Source organism: Coregonus clupeaformis, chromosome 40 (assembly GCF_020615455.1).
Source record: "Coregonus clupeaformis isolate EN_2021a chromosome 40, ASM2061545v1, whole genome shotgun sequence".
Taxonomy (NCBI): domain Eukaryota; kingdom Metazoa; phylum Chordata; class Actinopteri; order Salmoniformes; family Salmonidae; genus Coregonus; species Coregonus clupeaformis.
Genome location: NC_059231.1, coordinates 24,110,692 through 24,128,747, shown reverse-complemented (window position 1 = coordinate 24,128,747; position 18,056 = coordinate 24,110,692). Strand labels below are relative to the sequence as shown.

The following is an 18,056-nucleotide window of genomic DNA, read 5'->3' as shown; positions in this document are numbered from 1 at the left end:
GAAACCTATCCAACCAGAAACATAGAGACCCAGAAAACCTGAACCTACGCCCTCACTATGGTGAATCACTAAAACAATACAGAAATACACTACGGAAAAAGAAGGAACAGCATGTCAGAAATCAGCTCAATGTAATTGAAGAATCCATAGACTCTAACCACTTCTGGGAAAATTGGACACTAAACAAACAACAACACGAAGAGCTATCTATCCAAAACGGAGATGTATGGGTAAACCACTTCTCCAATCTTTTTGGCCCTATAACAGAGAACAAACAGCAAAAATATATACATGATCAAATGCAAATCTTAGAATCAACTATTAAAGACCACCAAAACCCACTGGATTCTCCAATTACATTGAATGAACTACAGGACAAAATACAAACCCTTCAACCCAAAAAGGCCTGTGGTGTTGATGGTATCCTCAATGAAATGATAAAATATACAGACCACAAATTTCAATTAGCTATACTTAAACTCTTTAACATCATCCTTAGCTCTGGCATCTTCCCCAATATTTGGAACCAAGGACTGATCACCCCAATCCACGAAAGTGGAGACAAATTTGACCCCAATAACTACTGTGGGATATGCGTCAACAGCAACGTTGGGAAAATCCTCTGCATTATCATTAACAGCAGACTAGTTCATTTCCTCAGTGAAAACAATGTATTGAGCAAATGTCAAATTGGCTTTTTACCAAATTACCATACGACAGACCACGTATTCACCCTGCACACCCTAAATGACAAACAAACAAACCAAAACAAAGGCAAAGTCTTCTCATGCTTTGTTGATTTCAAAAAAGCTTTTGACTCAATTTGGCATGAGGGTCTGCTATACAAATTGATGGAAAGTGGGGTTGGGGGAAAAACATACGACATTATAAAATCCATGTACACAAACAACAAGTGTGCAGTTAAAATTGGCAAAAAACACACACATTTCTTTCCACAGGGCCGTGGGGTGAGACAGGGATGCAGTTTAAGCCCCACCCTCTTTAACATATATATCAACGAATTGGCGAGGGCACTAGAACAGTCTGCAGCACCCGGCCTCACCCTACTAGAATCTGAAGTCAAATGTCTACTGTTTGCCTATGATCTGGTGCTTCTGTCACCAACCAAGGAGGGCCTACAGCAGCACCTAGATCTTCTGCACAGATTCTGTCAGACCTGGGCCCTGACAGTAAATCTCAGTAAGACAAAAATAATGGTGTTCCAAAAAAGGTCCAGTTGCCAGGACCACAAATACAAATTCCATCTAGACACCGTTGCCCTAGAGCACACAACAAACTATACATACCTCGGCCTAATCATCAGCGCCACAGGTAACTTCCACAAAGCTGTGAACGATCTGAGAGACAAGGCAAGAAGGGCCTTCTATGCCATCAAAAGGAACATAAAATTTGACATACCAATTAGGATCTGGCTAAAAATACTTGAATCAGTTATAGAACCCATTGCCCTTTATGGTTGTGAGGTCTGGGGTCCACTCACCAACCAAGAATTCACAAAATGGGACAAACACCAAATCGAGACTCTGCATGCAGAATTCTGCAAAAACATCCTCCGTGTACAACTTGGAGAAGAGTCTACTAAGTAAGCTGGTCCTGGGGCTCTGTTCACAAACACAAACAGACCCCACAGAGCCCCAGGACGACAACAACAACAACAACAACAACAACAACACAATTAGACCCAACCAAATCATGAGAAAACAAAAAGAGAATTACTTGACACATTGGAAAGAACAAACAAAAAAACTGAGCAAACTAGAATGCTATTTGGCCCTAAACAGAGAGTACACAGTGGCAGAATACCTGACCACTGTGACTGACCCAAACTTAAGGAAAGTTTTGACTATGTACAGACTCAGTGAGCATAGGCTTGCTATTGAGAAAGGCCGCCGTAGGCAGACCTAGCTCTCAAGAGAAGACAGGCTATGTGCACACTGCCCACAAAATGAGGTGGAAACTGAGATGCACTTCCTAACCTCCTGCCAAATGTATGACCATATTAGAGACACATATTTCCCTCAGATTACAGCGATCCACAAAGAATTCGAAAACAAACCCAATTTTGATAAACTCCCTTATCTACTGTGTGAAAAACCACAGTGTGCCATCACAGCTGCAATATTTGTGACCTGTTGCCACAAGAAAAGGGCAACCAGTGAAGAACAAACACCATTGTAAATACAACCCATATTTATGTTTATTTATTTTCCCATTTGTACATTAACTATTTGCACATTGTTACAACACTGTATATATACATAATATGACATTTGAAATGTCTTTATTCTTTTGGAACTTCTGAGTGTAATGTTTACTGTTAATATTTATTGTTTATTTCACTATCTACTTCACTTGCTTTGGCAATGTTAACATACGTTTCCCATGCCAATAAAGCCCTTAAATTGAATTGAAATTGAATTGAGAGAGAGAGAGACAGATAGAGAGAGAGACAGATAGAGAGAGAGAGAGAGAGAGAGAGAGAGAGAGAGAGAGAGAGAGAGAGAGAGAGAGAGAGAGAGAGAGAGAGAGAGAGAGAGAGAGAGAGAGAGAGAGAGAGAGAGAGAGAGAGAGAGAGAGAGAGAGAGAGACAGAGAGAGAGACATAAAGAGACAGAAAGGTATTTGGTTGGTCAGGTTTTAGAAGATGCAGCGGTAGCAGCCCTAGGGGATTTTGGGCTCCAGCGGGTCATATCCTGTTGAAGTCCCTTCTCTCTGCCTGTCACTCAAATCTCAGCCCACCACCCCACCCATCCCCCGCTGACACACAGACCATCTGAGCGTGCTCCAAGGCAACCATGCCCAAGGGATAAGAGCCGCTCTGTACGCTCAACTACAAACTCTCACCCTCCGGGCCTGACAGCCTCAGGCCTGTGTGTTTGTTAGTGTGGGTGGGTGTGTGCTTGTGTGTGCGTGCGTGTTTGCGTAAACGTGGCGTGTGTTTGTTGGTTGTGGTGCTAGTGAGCTGAGACACTGGTATTGTAGATAGGGTATGGATTTACTCTTTATGCAAGACTGCACCCCAATCAACAAACTGTCTCCGCCTCTCACTCTGATTCCCCCTCCAACATACAGTACTCTCTCTCTTTCTCTGCATGCTATTATATCACAGCTCTCTCTCTCTCTCTCTCTCTCTCTCTCTCTCTCTCTCTCTCTCTCTCTCTCTCTCTCTCTCTCTCTCTCTCTCTCTCTCTCTCTCTCTCTCTCTCTCTCTCTCTCTCTCTCTCTCTCTCTCTCTCTCTCTCTCTCTCTCTCTCTCTCTCTCTCTCTCTCTCTCTCTCTCTCTCTCTCTCTCTCTCTCTCTCTCTCTTTTTTCTCTCTCTCTCTCTCTCTCTCTCTCACCCTCTCCTCTCTCTCTCTCTCTGAGACCTCCCCTGCTTTTCATCGACCTGAGACGAAAACACTGAATTGTTCTCTCTGCTGGTTTACTCAATCTGAGCTGCATCGATCTGTTTATCTCAAGGCAGTTCTGATATCAGTGCCCTGGCTAAAGAGTATTGTTTTAATATTGCATATAGATTGTGACTTCTATCAATGTAATTGTCTGCATCGTTTCCAATATCCTTAAATATTTGTTAAATAAATATATACATCATTTTAAATATATACTGTATATCTTTACAGTACCAGTCAAAAGTTTGGACACACCTACTCATTCCAGGGTTTGTCTTTATTTTTACTATTTACTATTGTAGAATAATAGTGAAGACATCAAAACTATGAAATAACACATACAGTTGAAGTCGGAAGTTTACATACACCTTAGCCAAATACATTTAAACTCTGTTTTTCACAATTCCTGACATTTAATCCTAGTAAAAAGTCCCTGTTTTAGGTCAGTTAGGATCACCACTTTATTTTAAGAATGTGAAATGTCAGAATAATAGTTTTAAGAATGATTTATTTCAGCTTTTATTTATTTCATCACATTCCCAGTGGGTCAGAAGTTTACATACACTCAATTAGTATTTGGTAGCATTGCCTTTAAATTGTTTATCTTGGGTCAAACGTTTCGGGTAGTCTTCCACAAGCTTCCCACAATAAGTTGGGTGAATTTTGGCCCATTCCTCCTGACAGAGCTGGTGTAACTGAGTCAGGTTTGTTGGCCTCCTTGCTCGCACATGCTTTTTCAGTTCTGCCCACACATTTTCTATAGGATTGAGGTCAGGGCTTTGTGATGGCCACTCCAATACCTTGACTTTGTTGTCCTTAAGCCATTTTGCCACAACTTTGGACCCATTTGCAACCAAGCTTTAACTTCCTGACTGATGTCTTGAGGTGTTGCTTCAATATATCCACATAATTTCCCTTCCTCATGATGCCATCTATTTTGTGAAGTGCACCAGTCCCTCCTGCAGCAAAGCACCCCCACAGCATGATGCTGCCACCCCCGTGCTTCACGTTTGGGATGGTGTCCTTCGGCTTGCAACCTACCCCTTTTTCCTCCAAACATAACGATGGTCATTATGGCCAAACAGTTCTATTTTTGTTTCATCAGACCAGAGGACATTTCTCCAAGAAGTACGATCTTTGTCCCCATGTGCAGTTGCAAACTGTAGTCTAGCTTTTTTTTGGCAGTTTTGGAGCAGTGGCTTCTTCCTTGCTGAGCGGTCTTTCAGGTTATGTCGATATAGGACTTGTTTTACTGTAGATATAGATACTTTTGTACCCGTTTCCTCCAGCATCTTCACAAGGTCCTTTGCTGTTGCACTTTTCGCACCAAAGTACGTTCATCTGTAGGAGACAGAACGCGTCTCCTTCCTGAGCGGTATGACGGCTGCGTGGTCCCATGGTGTTTATACTTGCGTACCATTGTTTGTACAGATGAATGTGGTATGTTCAGGCGTTTGGAAATTGCTCCCAAGGATGAACCAGACTTGTGGAGGTCTAAAAAAAAATTCTGAGGTCTTGGCTGATTTCTTATGATTTTCCCGTGATGTCAAGCAAAGAGGCACTGAGTTTGAAGGTAGGCCTTGAAATACATCCACAGGTACACCTCCAATTGACTCAAATTATGTCAATTAGCCTATCAGAAGCTTCTAAAGCCATGAAATCATTATCTGGACATTTCCAAGCTGTTTAAAGGCACAGTCAACTAAGTGTATGTAAACTGCTGACCCACTGGAATTGTGATACAGTGAATTAATCTGTCTGTAAACAATTGTTGGAAAAATGACTTGTGTCATTCACAAAGTAGATGTCCTAACCGACTTGCCAAAACTACATTTAGTTAAAAAGAAATTTGTGGAGTGGTGGAAAAACGAGTTTTAATGACTCCAACCTAAGTGTATGTAAACTTCCAACTTCAACTGTATCTCTGAACACCATCCAGTTTTTATTTCTATTTGCCATATATTTTTCAACTGTGCTGTTTCACAAAAGTTCTGAATCTTTCTATTCTCATAGTTTCTATAGATTGTAGATCAAATAAAAAAATTTGCTAAGAGTATTATTAAGTTATTGATGAATTGACTATGACTTTTCAGATCACCCAGAAGTGCTATTTGCAGAGTTAACAGCAGATAAATGTTGCATTTCTTCAGCCATTCCTGAACCTGCGACCAAAAACAAGCTACATATAGACAGTACAGAACAAATTATATAATGATTCTGTCTCTTCGCAGCAAAATCTGCAGAGCTGGGATGGTTGTATCCCACATACAGTGGGGGAAAAAAGTATTTAGTCAGCCACCAATTGTGCAAGTTCTCCCACTTAAAAAGATGAGAGAGGCCTGTAATTTTCATCATAGGTACACATCAACTATGACAGACAAATTGAGAAGAAAAAAAATCCAGAAAATCACATTGTAGGATTTTTTATGAATTTATTTGCAAATTATGGTGGAAAATAAGTATTTGGTCACCTACAAACAAGCAAGATTTCTGGCTCTCAAAGACCTGTAACTTCTTCTTTAAGAGGCTCCTCTGTCCTCCACTCGTTACCTGTATTAATGGCACCTGTTTGAACTTGTTATCAGTATAAAAGACACCTGTCCACAACCTCAAACAGTCACACTCCAAACTCCACTATGGCCAAGATGAAAGAGCTGTCAAAGGACACCAGAAACAACATTGTAGACCTGCACCAGGCTGGGAAGACTGAATCTGCAATAGGTAAGCAGCTTGGTTTGAAGAAATCAACTGTGGGAGCAATTATTAGGAAATGGAAGACATACAAGACCACTGATAATCTCCCTCGATCTGGGGCTCCACGCAAGATCTCACCCCGTGGGGTCAAAATGATCACAAGAACGGTGAGCAAAAATCCCAGAACCACACGGGGGACCTAGTGAATGACCTGCAGAGAGCTGGGACCAAAGTAACAAAGCCTACCATCAGTAACACACTACGCCGCCAGGGACTCAAATCCTGCAGTGCCAGACGTGTCCCCCCTGCTTAAGCCAGTACATGTCCAGGCCCATCTGAAGTTTGCTAGAGTGCATTTGGATGATCCAGAAGAGGATTGGGAGAATGTCATATGGTCAGATGAAACCAAAATAGAACTTTTTGGTAAAAACTCAACTCGTCGTGTTTGGAGGACAAAGAATGCTGAGTTGCATCCAAATAACACCATACCTACTGTGAAGCATGGGGGTGGAAACATAATGCTTTGGGGCTGTTTTTCTGCAAAGGGACCAGGACGACTGATCCGTGTAAAGGAAAGAATGAATGGGGCCATGTATCGTGAGATTTTGAGTGAAAACCTCCTTCCATCAGCAAGGGCATTGAAGATGAAACGTGGCTGGGTCTTTCAGCATGACAATGATCCCAAACACACCGCCCGGGCAACGAAGGAGTGGCTTCGTAAGAAGCATTTCAAGGTCCTGGAGTGGCCTAGCCAGTCTCCAGATCTCAACCCCATAGAAAATCTTTGGAGGGAGTTGAAAGTCCGTGTTGCCCAGCGACAGCCCCAAAACATCACTGCTCTAGAGGAGATCTGCATGGAGGAATGGGCCAAAATACCAGCAACAGTGTTTGAAAACCTTGTGAAGACTTACAGAAAACGATTGACCTGTGTCATTGCCAACAAAGGGTATATAACAAAGCATTGAGAAACTTTTGTTATTAACCAAATACTTATTTTCCACCATCATTTGCAAATAAATTCATTTAAAATCCTACAATGTGATTTTCTGGAGAAAATAATTCTCATTTTGTCTGTCATAGTTTACGTGTACCTATGATGAAAATTACAGGCCTCTCTCATCTTTTTAAGTGGGAGAACTTGCACAATTGGTGGCTGACTAAATACTTTTTTTCCCCACTGTAATAAAGCTCAGGAAATATTTTAGTTTTTTTGGACACATATTTCACCCCTTCTTTTTGTTGCCACAAAACGACCTCCATACTTCCATTTGTTTGTATGGGTTACCTTCAAATGTGTCCTGTGACACTTGTGGGGGTTGTAGAGCAAAATGGAGAACACCATCGTGTTCATGCTCCGTGAAGTGCAAGAAGTATGAATGCACTGACTTCTGCAGAGGCCATATCACAGTAAATGCTGTACGGCCACTACAGATGTCGGATTGACCATGCAGAGCCGCACTGCACAGATATCTTTCACAGTGTGCTTAGCTTACACAGTCAGCAGGGAACAGGGTAGCAGAAGGCTACATAAGCAGAGAAAGTAGTTGTGATTGTTTAGAGGTGGGGTAAAAAACGAAATCCCTCTGCATACTTGTTCACAGTGGTATAAACATGACGCCCACTGAGTCTGCTTCGTTAGAATCACACAAACACCTACACACACTAAACAACACCATTGCGCACACATAGGACACATGCTAACTTACACACACATACAGAACACACACACACACACATACCCAGCTGCTTCTGCTTAAAATTTTATCAGACAATTAAGTGCTGGCGGAACTTAGTGTAGTGACTCTTGAGAAGGAAGTGTTGGCAAAACAGTTTTAAATGGTAAAGAAAAAATTACAGGATAAAATTTGAACATCTGCATGGTTCAACTAATCATTAGCATTACTGTGAAACGTGTGGTTGAATAAATTATGAATTTCAACGACACATCAGTATTTTAAAATGAGCTGTTTCTCTCCTAACATAATGTATACTGTTTTAATGCTTTTTTCTGTGTTTTATGTGAGATATCTTTGCATGAACACCTGATAATGTCACTGTACTGCAGCTACTAAGGCTATAAGGCTGTGAGTTCCTTTGTTTAGTTCCCAATTTGCTCTTTTCACCCTCATCACACTGTGCAAATGTAACGGAGTTAAGAATGTACTGTAAGCTCACTCCACAGCTATCTTGAAATGTAGCGGATGGAGCCATCCAATTAGTATCATTTGGATGGCTCAAACCTTGTCAAGGAGGGCGGCCACGTGTGTTAGCAAAGCAGAGGTCCCGAGTTTAAGCCAGGTATAAGCCGAATTGGGGGGCGGAGTGGTACTCGCTAAGCAAGCAACGTGACATCCGTAACAGTGGTGCCGTGACCCAGATGCGCAGTTGGCCTCAGCTGAAGAAAAGACAGTTTCTCCTCAGAGAGTAAGATACACAGAAATGTTATAGCTAATGGCTAATCTACCACAGTAAATGTAATATCGGTCTCCTCTAAGCCAAAGTGCTACTTAAATAGACACTTTCAGCCAGTGAGGGAGATGGAATGTTGTCCCCTCCACCTGCTGAACACATAAAAACAACATATATCTATTAGGGAGGTACACTGTAATGTAAAACTGTCATTTTCGGTTTTATCAACAGTAAAATAATGTGAAACATTGATACTGTAAATGATGGTGCATTGTGGGAGAATGTTGTGGGCGGGAAAACAATTGCTGTATTTCGATTGGTACTGTAATTCCACCCCACAGAATACCGTACCATACCGTATTTTTGGAGCGCCACACTTTCTGACCACTAGTGGGTGCACGGTATTGTTGTATCTGGCTCATTAACATATTTTGAGGCGTGCCTTTTAAGTGACTATATTTGTTGCACCAGTTTGTGAGAAGGCTGTACCAATTTAACTAATTTGTGGTTATAATGTCCCATCAATTTAAAATGTATAGGGGACAGACTGGAGTGGCAGCAAGTCTTAAAGCTTTAATGGTTGAGCATTTTGCCATGTCCTTTTGGTCTGTTTTGCCCTGTAGTCGCTGCCAGTTTGAAAGCCTTTAAGGCCTCTAGAAGTGCAAGTGATATAAAACACAAAATATTCAGTGATATGCTGTACTGTGTAAACATATTACCTAACAGCCAACCTGCTTGCACCTATCCCCTGTAATAACAGTAAAATACTCTAAAATACAATCCCCAGAAGCATTTTTTACAGTATAACACAGTCAATTTATGGTATTGTACTGTGTGTCACTACACAGTACTTGCTTTGATACTGTATTAAGATGACAGTAGGTATACTGCAATATGAAATACAGTAACTTACTTGTGAATTAGCTGCCTATAAATTACTGGCTTGCAGTGCGGCACAGTGATGTGATTGAGCACTACAGCAGAACTTGAGCAATGTGTGTGAAAGAGAGGGGGTTGAGCAAGTGAGAGAGAGAGACAGAGAAAGAGAGAGAGAGAGACAGAGACAGAGACAGAGAGACAGAGAGACATATAATAATTGTGCACGTGTGTGAGAGAGAGGGGAATCAAGGAAGAATGAGACAGAAAATGAATGAGAGCAAGAAAGTGTGAAAGAGAATGATGGAGTATGGGCAAGAGAAAAATAATGAGAAAGAAACCTGGAGGTATTGTGCCAATATCTTACAGATACAAAATCTGAGTCTCAAATGGCACCCTATTCTTACACAGTGCACTACTTGCCCATAGAGCAATATATAGGGAATAGGGTGCCATTTGGGACACAGGGATTCTTCTTGTGACTGATAGCCTGTCTTTGGCACCGCTTGTCACGTCCACCCTATTACCACTATACTGCACGATGGGGCATAAGAATAAACATTATTCTTTAATTAAACTATCAATATGAGTGCACGGGGGTATCAGCCACTTTCCACTGGGAGAGGTTTTATTAGTTTAATAAAACTTGTACCACAGTGATCGTCCATCATCCAACCTACTTTACAATGTCATAAGCATGATATGACAGGTGTCAACTGTCAAGTACTTTCATAAGAGATAATATCACATTATGAGCAGTATAACACTGTTATATTGTATGTAGTGATGTACTGCGGCTAGTGAGAGAGATTGCCAGATGACCGGAGTTGCTGTGTGTGCCATAGCCGTGTCAGATGACTTGTCGGGGGTCACGTCTCTTGACATGATACCCCATGCAGTCTACAGTCATGCATACTGGCAGGCTTTACCTTAACACAAACCAGGGTCAACTACATTTCAACTGCATCGATTCACAAAATGAATTTAAATGTATTTATTTTTTAATCCGATTTGAAAACAAAGGGTGCTTGGCAATCGAAGTGAATTTCAATTTGTCAACTGAAGTGATGGAATTGAAATGGAATCGATCCCAGCCCTGTGAAAAATAGTTCAAAATCAGGTATGGCCGTCTGTTTTACAATGAGTAGAGCGCTGACAGTGAAGCTGGTGTAGGCAGTCTGAATCCGTTAGAGCTGAACCGATAGTCCTCTGGTCATGGAGGCTTGGCTTGCTATGAAATCACTCAACCCTCTATATGTGATTCAACCAGAAGCACTGTATGTCTGTATCAGTCTACTGCTCTATAAATACTTTGTATGGAGCAAAACACACAGGGACAGAGAGAGAGTGATAGAAACAGAGGGACAGACTGAGAAATTAGTGTGTGAGTGAGAATGTGAGCAACTGTTAGGGTGACTAAGTGACTAAGTGACTATAGATGATGGCAGCAGCTGCGGTCACAGTCCTCATCAGTGTGAGATAATGTCTGTGTGGTCCAGTTGGAACTTGTGGCAGTGGCAGATCCCGAGGGGTATGCTAAATATATAGCCAGGTCACTCAAGATCCACTGCAAAATTCGACGTCGGTCCAGATTAGTGGACAGGGATGGCATATGGGCGTAAGCCGCGAGTTTCGGCTCTGAGGGTCGCGTGTTCAATCTCAGTGCTAGGCACTTGTTTCTTAACCCTTAACTTAACCATTCGAAATTCATGCCAAAACTTAACCGTGGAGTTGTTTTTGTTTTAACCCTATCCCAATCCTTAACCCTTAACTTAACCATTCAGAATGAATGCCTATACTTAACCTTCGACATTTGATGTTTATGGACAAACATCGGATTCTGCAGTTAGACCGTGAGAGCTTGTTGAAATATAGCATTTGTTACATACAGTGGGGAAAAAAAGTATTTAGTCAGCCACCAATTGTGTAAGTTATCCCACTTAAAAAGATGAGAGAGGCCTGTAATTTTCATCATAGGTACACGTCAACTATGACAGACAAAAATAGATTTTTTTTCTCCAGAAAATCACATTGTAGGATTTTTTATGAATTTATTTGCAAATTATGGTGGAAAATAAGTATTTGGTCAATAACAAAAGTTTCTCAATACTTTGTTATATACCCTTTGTTGGCAATGACACAGGTCAAACGTTTTCTGTAAGTCTTCACAAGGTTTTCACACACTGTTGCTGGTATTTTGGCCCATTCCTCCATGCAGATATCCTCTAGAGCAGTGATGTTTTGGGGCTGTCGCTGGGCAACACGGACTTTCAACTCCCTCCAAAGATTTTCTATGGGGTTGAGATCTGGAGACTGGCTAGGCCACTCCAGGACCTTGAAATGCTTCTTACGAAGCCACTCCTTCGTTGCCCGGGCGGTGTGTTTGGGATCATTGTCATGCTGAAAGACCCAGCAACGTTTCATCTTCAATGCCCTTGCTGATGGAAGGAGGTTTTCACTCAAAATCTCACGATATATGGCCCCATTCATTCTTTCCTATACACGGATCAATCGTCCTGGTCCCTTTGCAGAAAAACAGCCCCAAAGCATGATGTTTCCACCCCCATGCTTCACAGTAGGTATGGTGTTATTTGGATGCAACTCAGCATTCTTTGTCCTCCAAACACGACGAGTTGAGTTTTTACCAAAAAGTTATATTTTGGTTTCATCTGACCATATGACATTCTCCCAATCCTCTTCTGGATCATCCAAATGCACTCTAGCAAACTTCAGATGGGCCTGGACATGTACTGGCTTAAGCAGGGGGACACGTCTGGCACTGCAGGATTTGAGTCCCTGGCGGCGTAGTGTGTTACTGATGGTAGGCTTTGTTACTTTGGTCCCAGCTCTCTGCAGGTCATTCACTAGGTCCCCCCGTGTGGTTCTGGGATTTTTGCTCACCGTTCTTGTGATCATTTTGACCCCACGGGGTGAGATGTTGCGTGGAGCCCCAGATCGAGGGAGATTATCAGTGGTCTTGTATGTCTTCCATTTCCTAATAATTGCTCCCACAGTTGATTTCTTCAAACCAAGCTGCTTACCTATTGCAGATTCAGTCTTCCCAGCCTGGTGCAGGTCTACAATGTTGTTTATGGTGTCCTTTGACAGCTCTTTGGTCTTGGCCATAGTGGAGTTTGGAGTGTGACTGTTTGAGGTTGTGGACAGGTGTCTTTTATACTGATAACAAGTTAAAACAGGTGCCATTAATAAAGGTAACGAGTGGAGGACAGAGGAGCCTCTTAAAGAAGAAGTTACAGGTCTGTGAGAGCCAGAAATCTTGCTTGTTTGTAGGTGACCAAATACTTATTTTCCACCATAATTTGCAAATAAATTCATTAAAAATCCTACAATGTGATTTTCTGGAGAAAAAAAATCTCAATTTGTCTGTCATAGTTGACGTGTACCTATGATGAAAATTACAGGCCTCTCTCATCTTTTTAAGTGGGAGAACTTGCACAATTGGTGGCTGACTAAATACTTTTTCCCCCCACTGTACATGAAGGGCTCAAAACTCTCCCCTTTCCCTCTGTAGCCTCAGTTGTACCAGCTGCTGCTGTTGACAGAGCGCTGGTCAAACACACACACACACAACAACCCACCGCACCACTCCACACACGCAGACACACACACACAGACCACTACAGAAAGGAACACAAGGTGTGGTATGGACCAGTATCCTACAGGCTGGTATCAAGACTGAATACACAGAAAAAAAATAAGGTTCTTAAATGGTTATTCCTCAGCTCTTAAGGTTCCTTGGAGAACTCTTGCCCGATAAAGAACCATTGAGGTAAGTGTGGGCTTATTGACGTGGCATCCACGGTTCTTCAGAATTCTAAAAGGTTCTTGAAATGTATGGAAGCCTGCAGATGTGTCCCTTTCATAACACACAGCAAATTAGCCAGTGTTAACTAGTGTTGATTTTTTAGTGTCAAATGTTGTGTGTTGAATCAAGAGTTAAATGAACACTGTAAAGAGTCAAGGGCGGCAGGTAGCCTAGCGGTTAAGAGCACTGAGCTAGTAACCGAAAGGTCACTGGTTTGAATCCCTGAGCCGACTAGGTGAAAAATCTGTTGATGTGCCCTTGAGCAAGGCACTTAACCCTAATTGCTCCTGTAAGTCGCTCTGGATAAGAGTGTCTGCTAAATGACATAAATGTAGTTACATTAACACACAGTGGTGTAAAAGAATCCTGGTGTTGGTGTTAATAATAACCAGAGTTTAACCACACCAATCATCATAATATTTTTCTTTACTGCAGGTTTTTTTTTTTATTGTTTGTTTCAATAAGTATGTTTTGTACATTGATTGATTAATTAATCTTATGCTACTGAAATATAAATAACATACATTTTTCTAAACAATTCCAATCTTGGACTTATTGCACCCATTACTGAAAGGGTTGTTCCAGTTTAGATGTTTAAGGTAGTCTCAGATCTTAGTCTTCCCAACCATGGCAGTCATTCTGAATGCAGGTTGTGGGTGACTAAAATTCAAAATGTTGGATATGCCCACTCTGGCTGGATTCCAATAGGAATTAAACACTTTGCCAGCATAATGTGATTTGCAGGCCTGAAGATTAGACACAAATATTTTTCCCATTTCTTTTATTTTCATAACCATTGCAGAATACAGTATGTTCCTCACCTTTTCTGGCTTTGATGGGTTCATATTCCCGAATGAGCACTATAACAAATTACCATGTGCATCTCTCATTTAATTGGACCTTGTAGCCTAGTAAATAGATAGGTTTGATATATTTGAAGTTTTGCAATATCATAGGCAGCGCGGTTTATAATATCCGTATACAGTCGAATTTAACAGTTTATATTTTACATTGAAGTAGGCCTATGTATCAAGTTTCAAGTTTTTATTGTCACGTGCACAAGTACAGTGAAATGCCTTTCTTACTTGCTCTTTCCCAACAATGCAGTAATGAATATCAGTAGTACTATATATATAAAAAAGTAAAGTAGAACAAAAATAGAACTGTAAATACTGTAATTGCATTTTTTTAGTAGCCTGCCCTACAATGTTTCAGAATTCGCTGGCAGTCCATCAAAAAATGTAGTTTGGGGGAAAATGTAAAACATTTTTGAATTCAAACGTTCTGCTGACAGGCCCACGGCAATTTGCCATAGTCATTTTCCAGATACAGCATAAAGTATTGTTAATGATTTAAACATTCGGTAGCTTATGTCAAATATTTTACATTATGGGTAGGCTACAGTATCGCTGTGCGTGCCTATTGCCTATTTAATCTCAGAGCCTATATCAAGGCAGATCATACAAACCCAATAATCTATTGATAAACTAAATATTGAACAACAATTCGTCTTTTGCATGCCGTGGCCTAATAATTCCAATAGTTCCAAATTATACAGCAAATAAAGTGCTTTATTGTCACCATTAAAATGTGAATGGAGGCTCCTTCACGCGCGCACAGTTTTAGAAGTCTGATTTATACCGGGAAACATGCATATGTTTGGCGTGCGACAAGTTCATCTCAATATTTTTGTACCTGCGCATTTTTGTATGGTTCTTCAAAGAACCATTCCATTTATGGTTCTTCAGAGACCATACATACAATCGCTTTCAAGAACCTTACTTGGGTCCAATTTGCACCTTTATATTTAAGAGGGTAGATATAAACCATTTTGAGACAAATAAAAAGCTAACATTCTGCTACCCAAGACTAATTTCTGACTTACGTTCCCATCTCCCCTCAGGCTGTGTCTCTATTCTACACAGGTTGGCGCGTTGTACGATTCACTCCCGCTCCTGTTTGACAAGAAACCTCAATCATGTCCTGACGATAATTGGATTGTAATGATAATTGTTTTGTATCACCCCACGCTTTTTCCATGTTAGTGTCATTTCTTCGATTACATTTTCTGACACCTGACATCAGCCCGTTTCTCATTGGCAGTCAGAGTTGATTTTTATTATGGTATGAGCATATCAAAATCAATCACTGACAGAAGGAGAGAAGCTGGAAGAGAATGCCCTCTTTGGCACATTTCTCTGGATATCAAATGTCTCTCCACAGTGGAATATCTGTCCATGACTGATCTGAGAGATGGTCACACACACACACACACACACACACACACACACACACACACACACACACACACACACACACACACACACACACACACACACACACACACACACACACACACACACACACACACACACACAGCTCTAGCTGTGAACAACAGATTAAAATAAGCTTGGGAAGGAGCTACTTTGTGCCACTACAGATCCTGGTTCGAATCCAGGCTCTGTCGCAGCCGGCCGCGACCGGGAGACTCATGGGCGGCGCACAATTGGCCCAGCGTCGTCCAGGGTAGGGGAGGGAATGGCCGGCAGGGATGTAGCTCAGTTGATAGAGCATGGCGTTTGCAACGCCAGGGTTGTGGGTTCGATTCCCACGGGGGGCCAGTATATATATTTAAAAAATAATAATAATATGTATTCACTAACTGTAAGTCGCTCTGGATAAGAGCGTCTGCTAAATGACTAAAATGTAAATATTCCCAAGCGTAAGAATTTCTGAATAAGTGTGAATTGGTATAGATTCTGGCATTGGATTGAATTGTGGCCAGGTTGGATACATGAATGCGTAATGCGCTGTTGCTTTCTCTGCTGCCCCCATATTTATTAGTCGAGGGCGGCACATACGCGGCCGGGCACACGCACACTAGGCCTATATGAAAAGTTATTGTAATTAATTTGTGAAAAACCTACGCATCTGCGCTAGGGTTGACTCGGTTGTCATGCAATTCTTAGAAAGATATGGGACACTGATTACTGCAATCAAAACATGATGTTCCAGCCCTTTGAAATTGTATTAATTGGCAACCAATTATTATTCTATAAATAATTCGATTTGTTATTAAATGAAATTATAAAATATAATAATGGTAAAATGTTTAGACTATTTGCACTTCGAATTTACCTGTTGAGATTAACTTTGTTTAAAAAACAAAAATTGTCTCCGGTATTTGGAATAATGATGAACGAAATATGAAGGAATCCGTAGTTTGAGCGCCTATTGCTGTTGGAATGTATGCTATGGTGTATTGGGTTTTGTGTCAGCTTGTTGAAAATGCTTTGGCTTGTGTGTCATTTTTGTCGTATTTGTTCATTTCATTTAGGTTTTGAATAAAAATAAATATAGGTGGCCCGGCTCCTCACCTTTCTGTTTGACATGTTGCGGTTTGAGGACCACGTACGCGTTTCCACAGGTGGTGATGTTTGTGAGTTCCAGGCTGGCGTTCGCCGTTCCGTTTGACGCAGCGCCTTGCGCTCCCACACACTCCAAGAACACAGAGGTCTCGTTCAGGGTTTGTAAATCCATCTTGAGGGTTAAAGAAAAAGGTAAAAAGTACTCATTATATTATTGCTCGTGAGCATTTGCTGTGGTCATATGACTGAGTCCATAGAAATCCTAAAAATATGTGTAAGTAGCCTAAATCTTTCCAAAAATATTCCAACTAAATTATATATTTGTCTGTAGATTTTCCAATTTATATTTCCTAATAAACACATTCACGGTATCCTTGAAGTTGTCAGTTGCCAGTGTGGGTTCACCCCGGAGTTGAGAGAATCACTGCACCGCGGGAAGTTTGGAGACCCCGCCGTGCCGCTACGCCTCGCCCGTTGGTTGGAGTGACTGCGGTTCGGACTGAGCGCAGAGAGAGAAGCGTGGTAATATGGGGAAAGGCTCAGTGCATGGGAGGTGGGGGGAGCGGGGGGATTGGTCGTTGGGTCTGTTTACGGGCACGCTGTTGGGGGTGTGGGACAACGGTCCTCTGGGGTACAAAGTTATGAATGGCAGGTCCAACTGAGTGCTCCATTGGCGCCCTCATGTGGTGCGCAAATAACCCACAATGATTTTACAAGATCAGTATAATAACAATTGGAGTAAGCCTACAAAATGAGAAAGCAGTTTAGAACGTTCATTGTTGCAGGGCCTCGGTTATTACGATCGACTTCTACTGTATGACTTCAAGAGATCTATAGACCATTATTATTTACATGTAGATCTAATAATCTCCCAATTTATTTTATTTTATTTAACCTTTATTTGATCAGGCAGTCATACTGAGACCAATGTCTCTTTTACAGATGAGCCCTGAATTACATAAATTACAGAAAATACACACTTCAACAAAATGCAAGCAGAAAGAAAGAATAACATGGTCATAAAAAATAAACACATTCATCAGTAATAAGGTCCTCAAACAGCCTTCTGAATTGCCCTAGAAGCACCAAAATATCACATTTAAGAACATTTTGAAGATTGTTCCACATATAAGGTGAAATAAAACTTAAAGCTGATTTACCTAACTCAGAAGAGACCAAAGGAATTCCCAGAGGTAACCATCCCTGAGACTGGTGTGGTAACTCCCATGTCTAAAGTTTAGTAAAGATGTTAGGCACTGTGGGAATTTTTGTAAAAGGGCTTTATAAATGAAAACAGAGCAATGTATCAACCTAGGTGACAGGTGGAGGTATGGAGGTGGAAACGCCTTTATGCGCAAATATTGATATAATAACCACCATATCGAAGTAAACTTAGAGTCACGCAATGATATGTTGTGTGGGGTAACAGTTGGGTCCTCCCACTACGACTCGGGAAAGCTTGCAGTTTATTAG

At 41.3% G+C, this 18,056-nt stretch overlaps 1 protein-coding gene across 1 annotated transcript in view; it reads right to left on the bottom strand.

The window, feature by feature from the left end:
• The window catches only part of LOC121571631 (cholecystokinin receptor-like), a 40,677-nt gene extending 23,595 nt beyond the window's left edge, over nt 1-17,082 (bottom strand). Inside the window, exons 1-2 of the mRNA XM_041883209.1 lie at nt 16,989-17,082; nt 16,593-16,755 (exon numbers count right to left, since the gene is read on the bottom strand). Coding sequence (XP_041739143.1) covers nt 16,593-16,755 — 163 coding nt within the window. The 5' untranslated portion in view covers nt 16,989-17,082. The remainder of the gene's footprint in view (nt 1-16,592; nt 16,756-16,988) is intronic.
• Nucleotides 17,083-18,056: the final 974 nt, after the last annotated feature.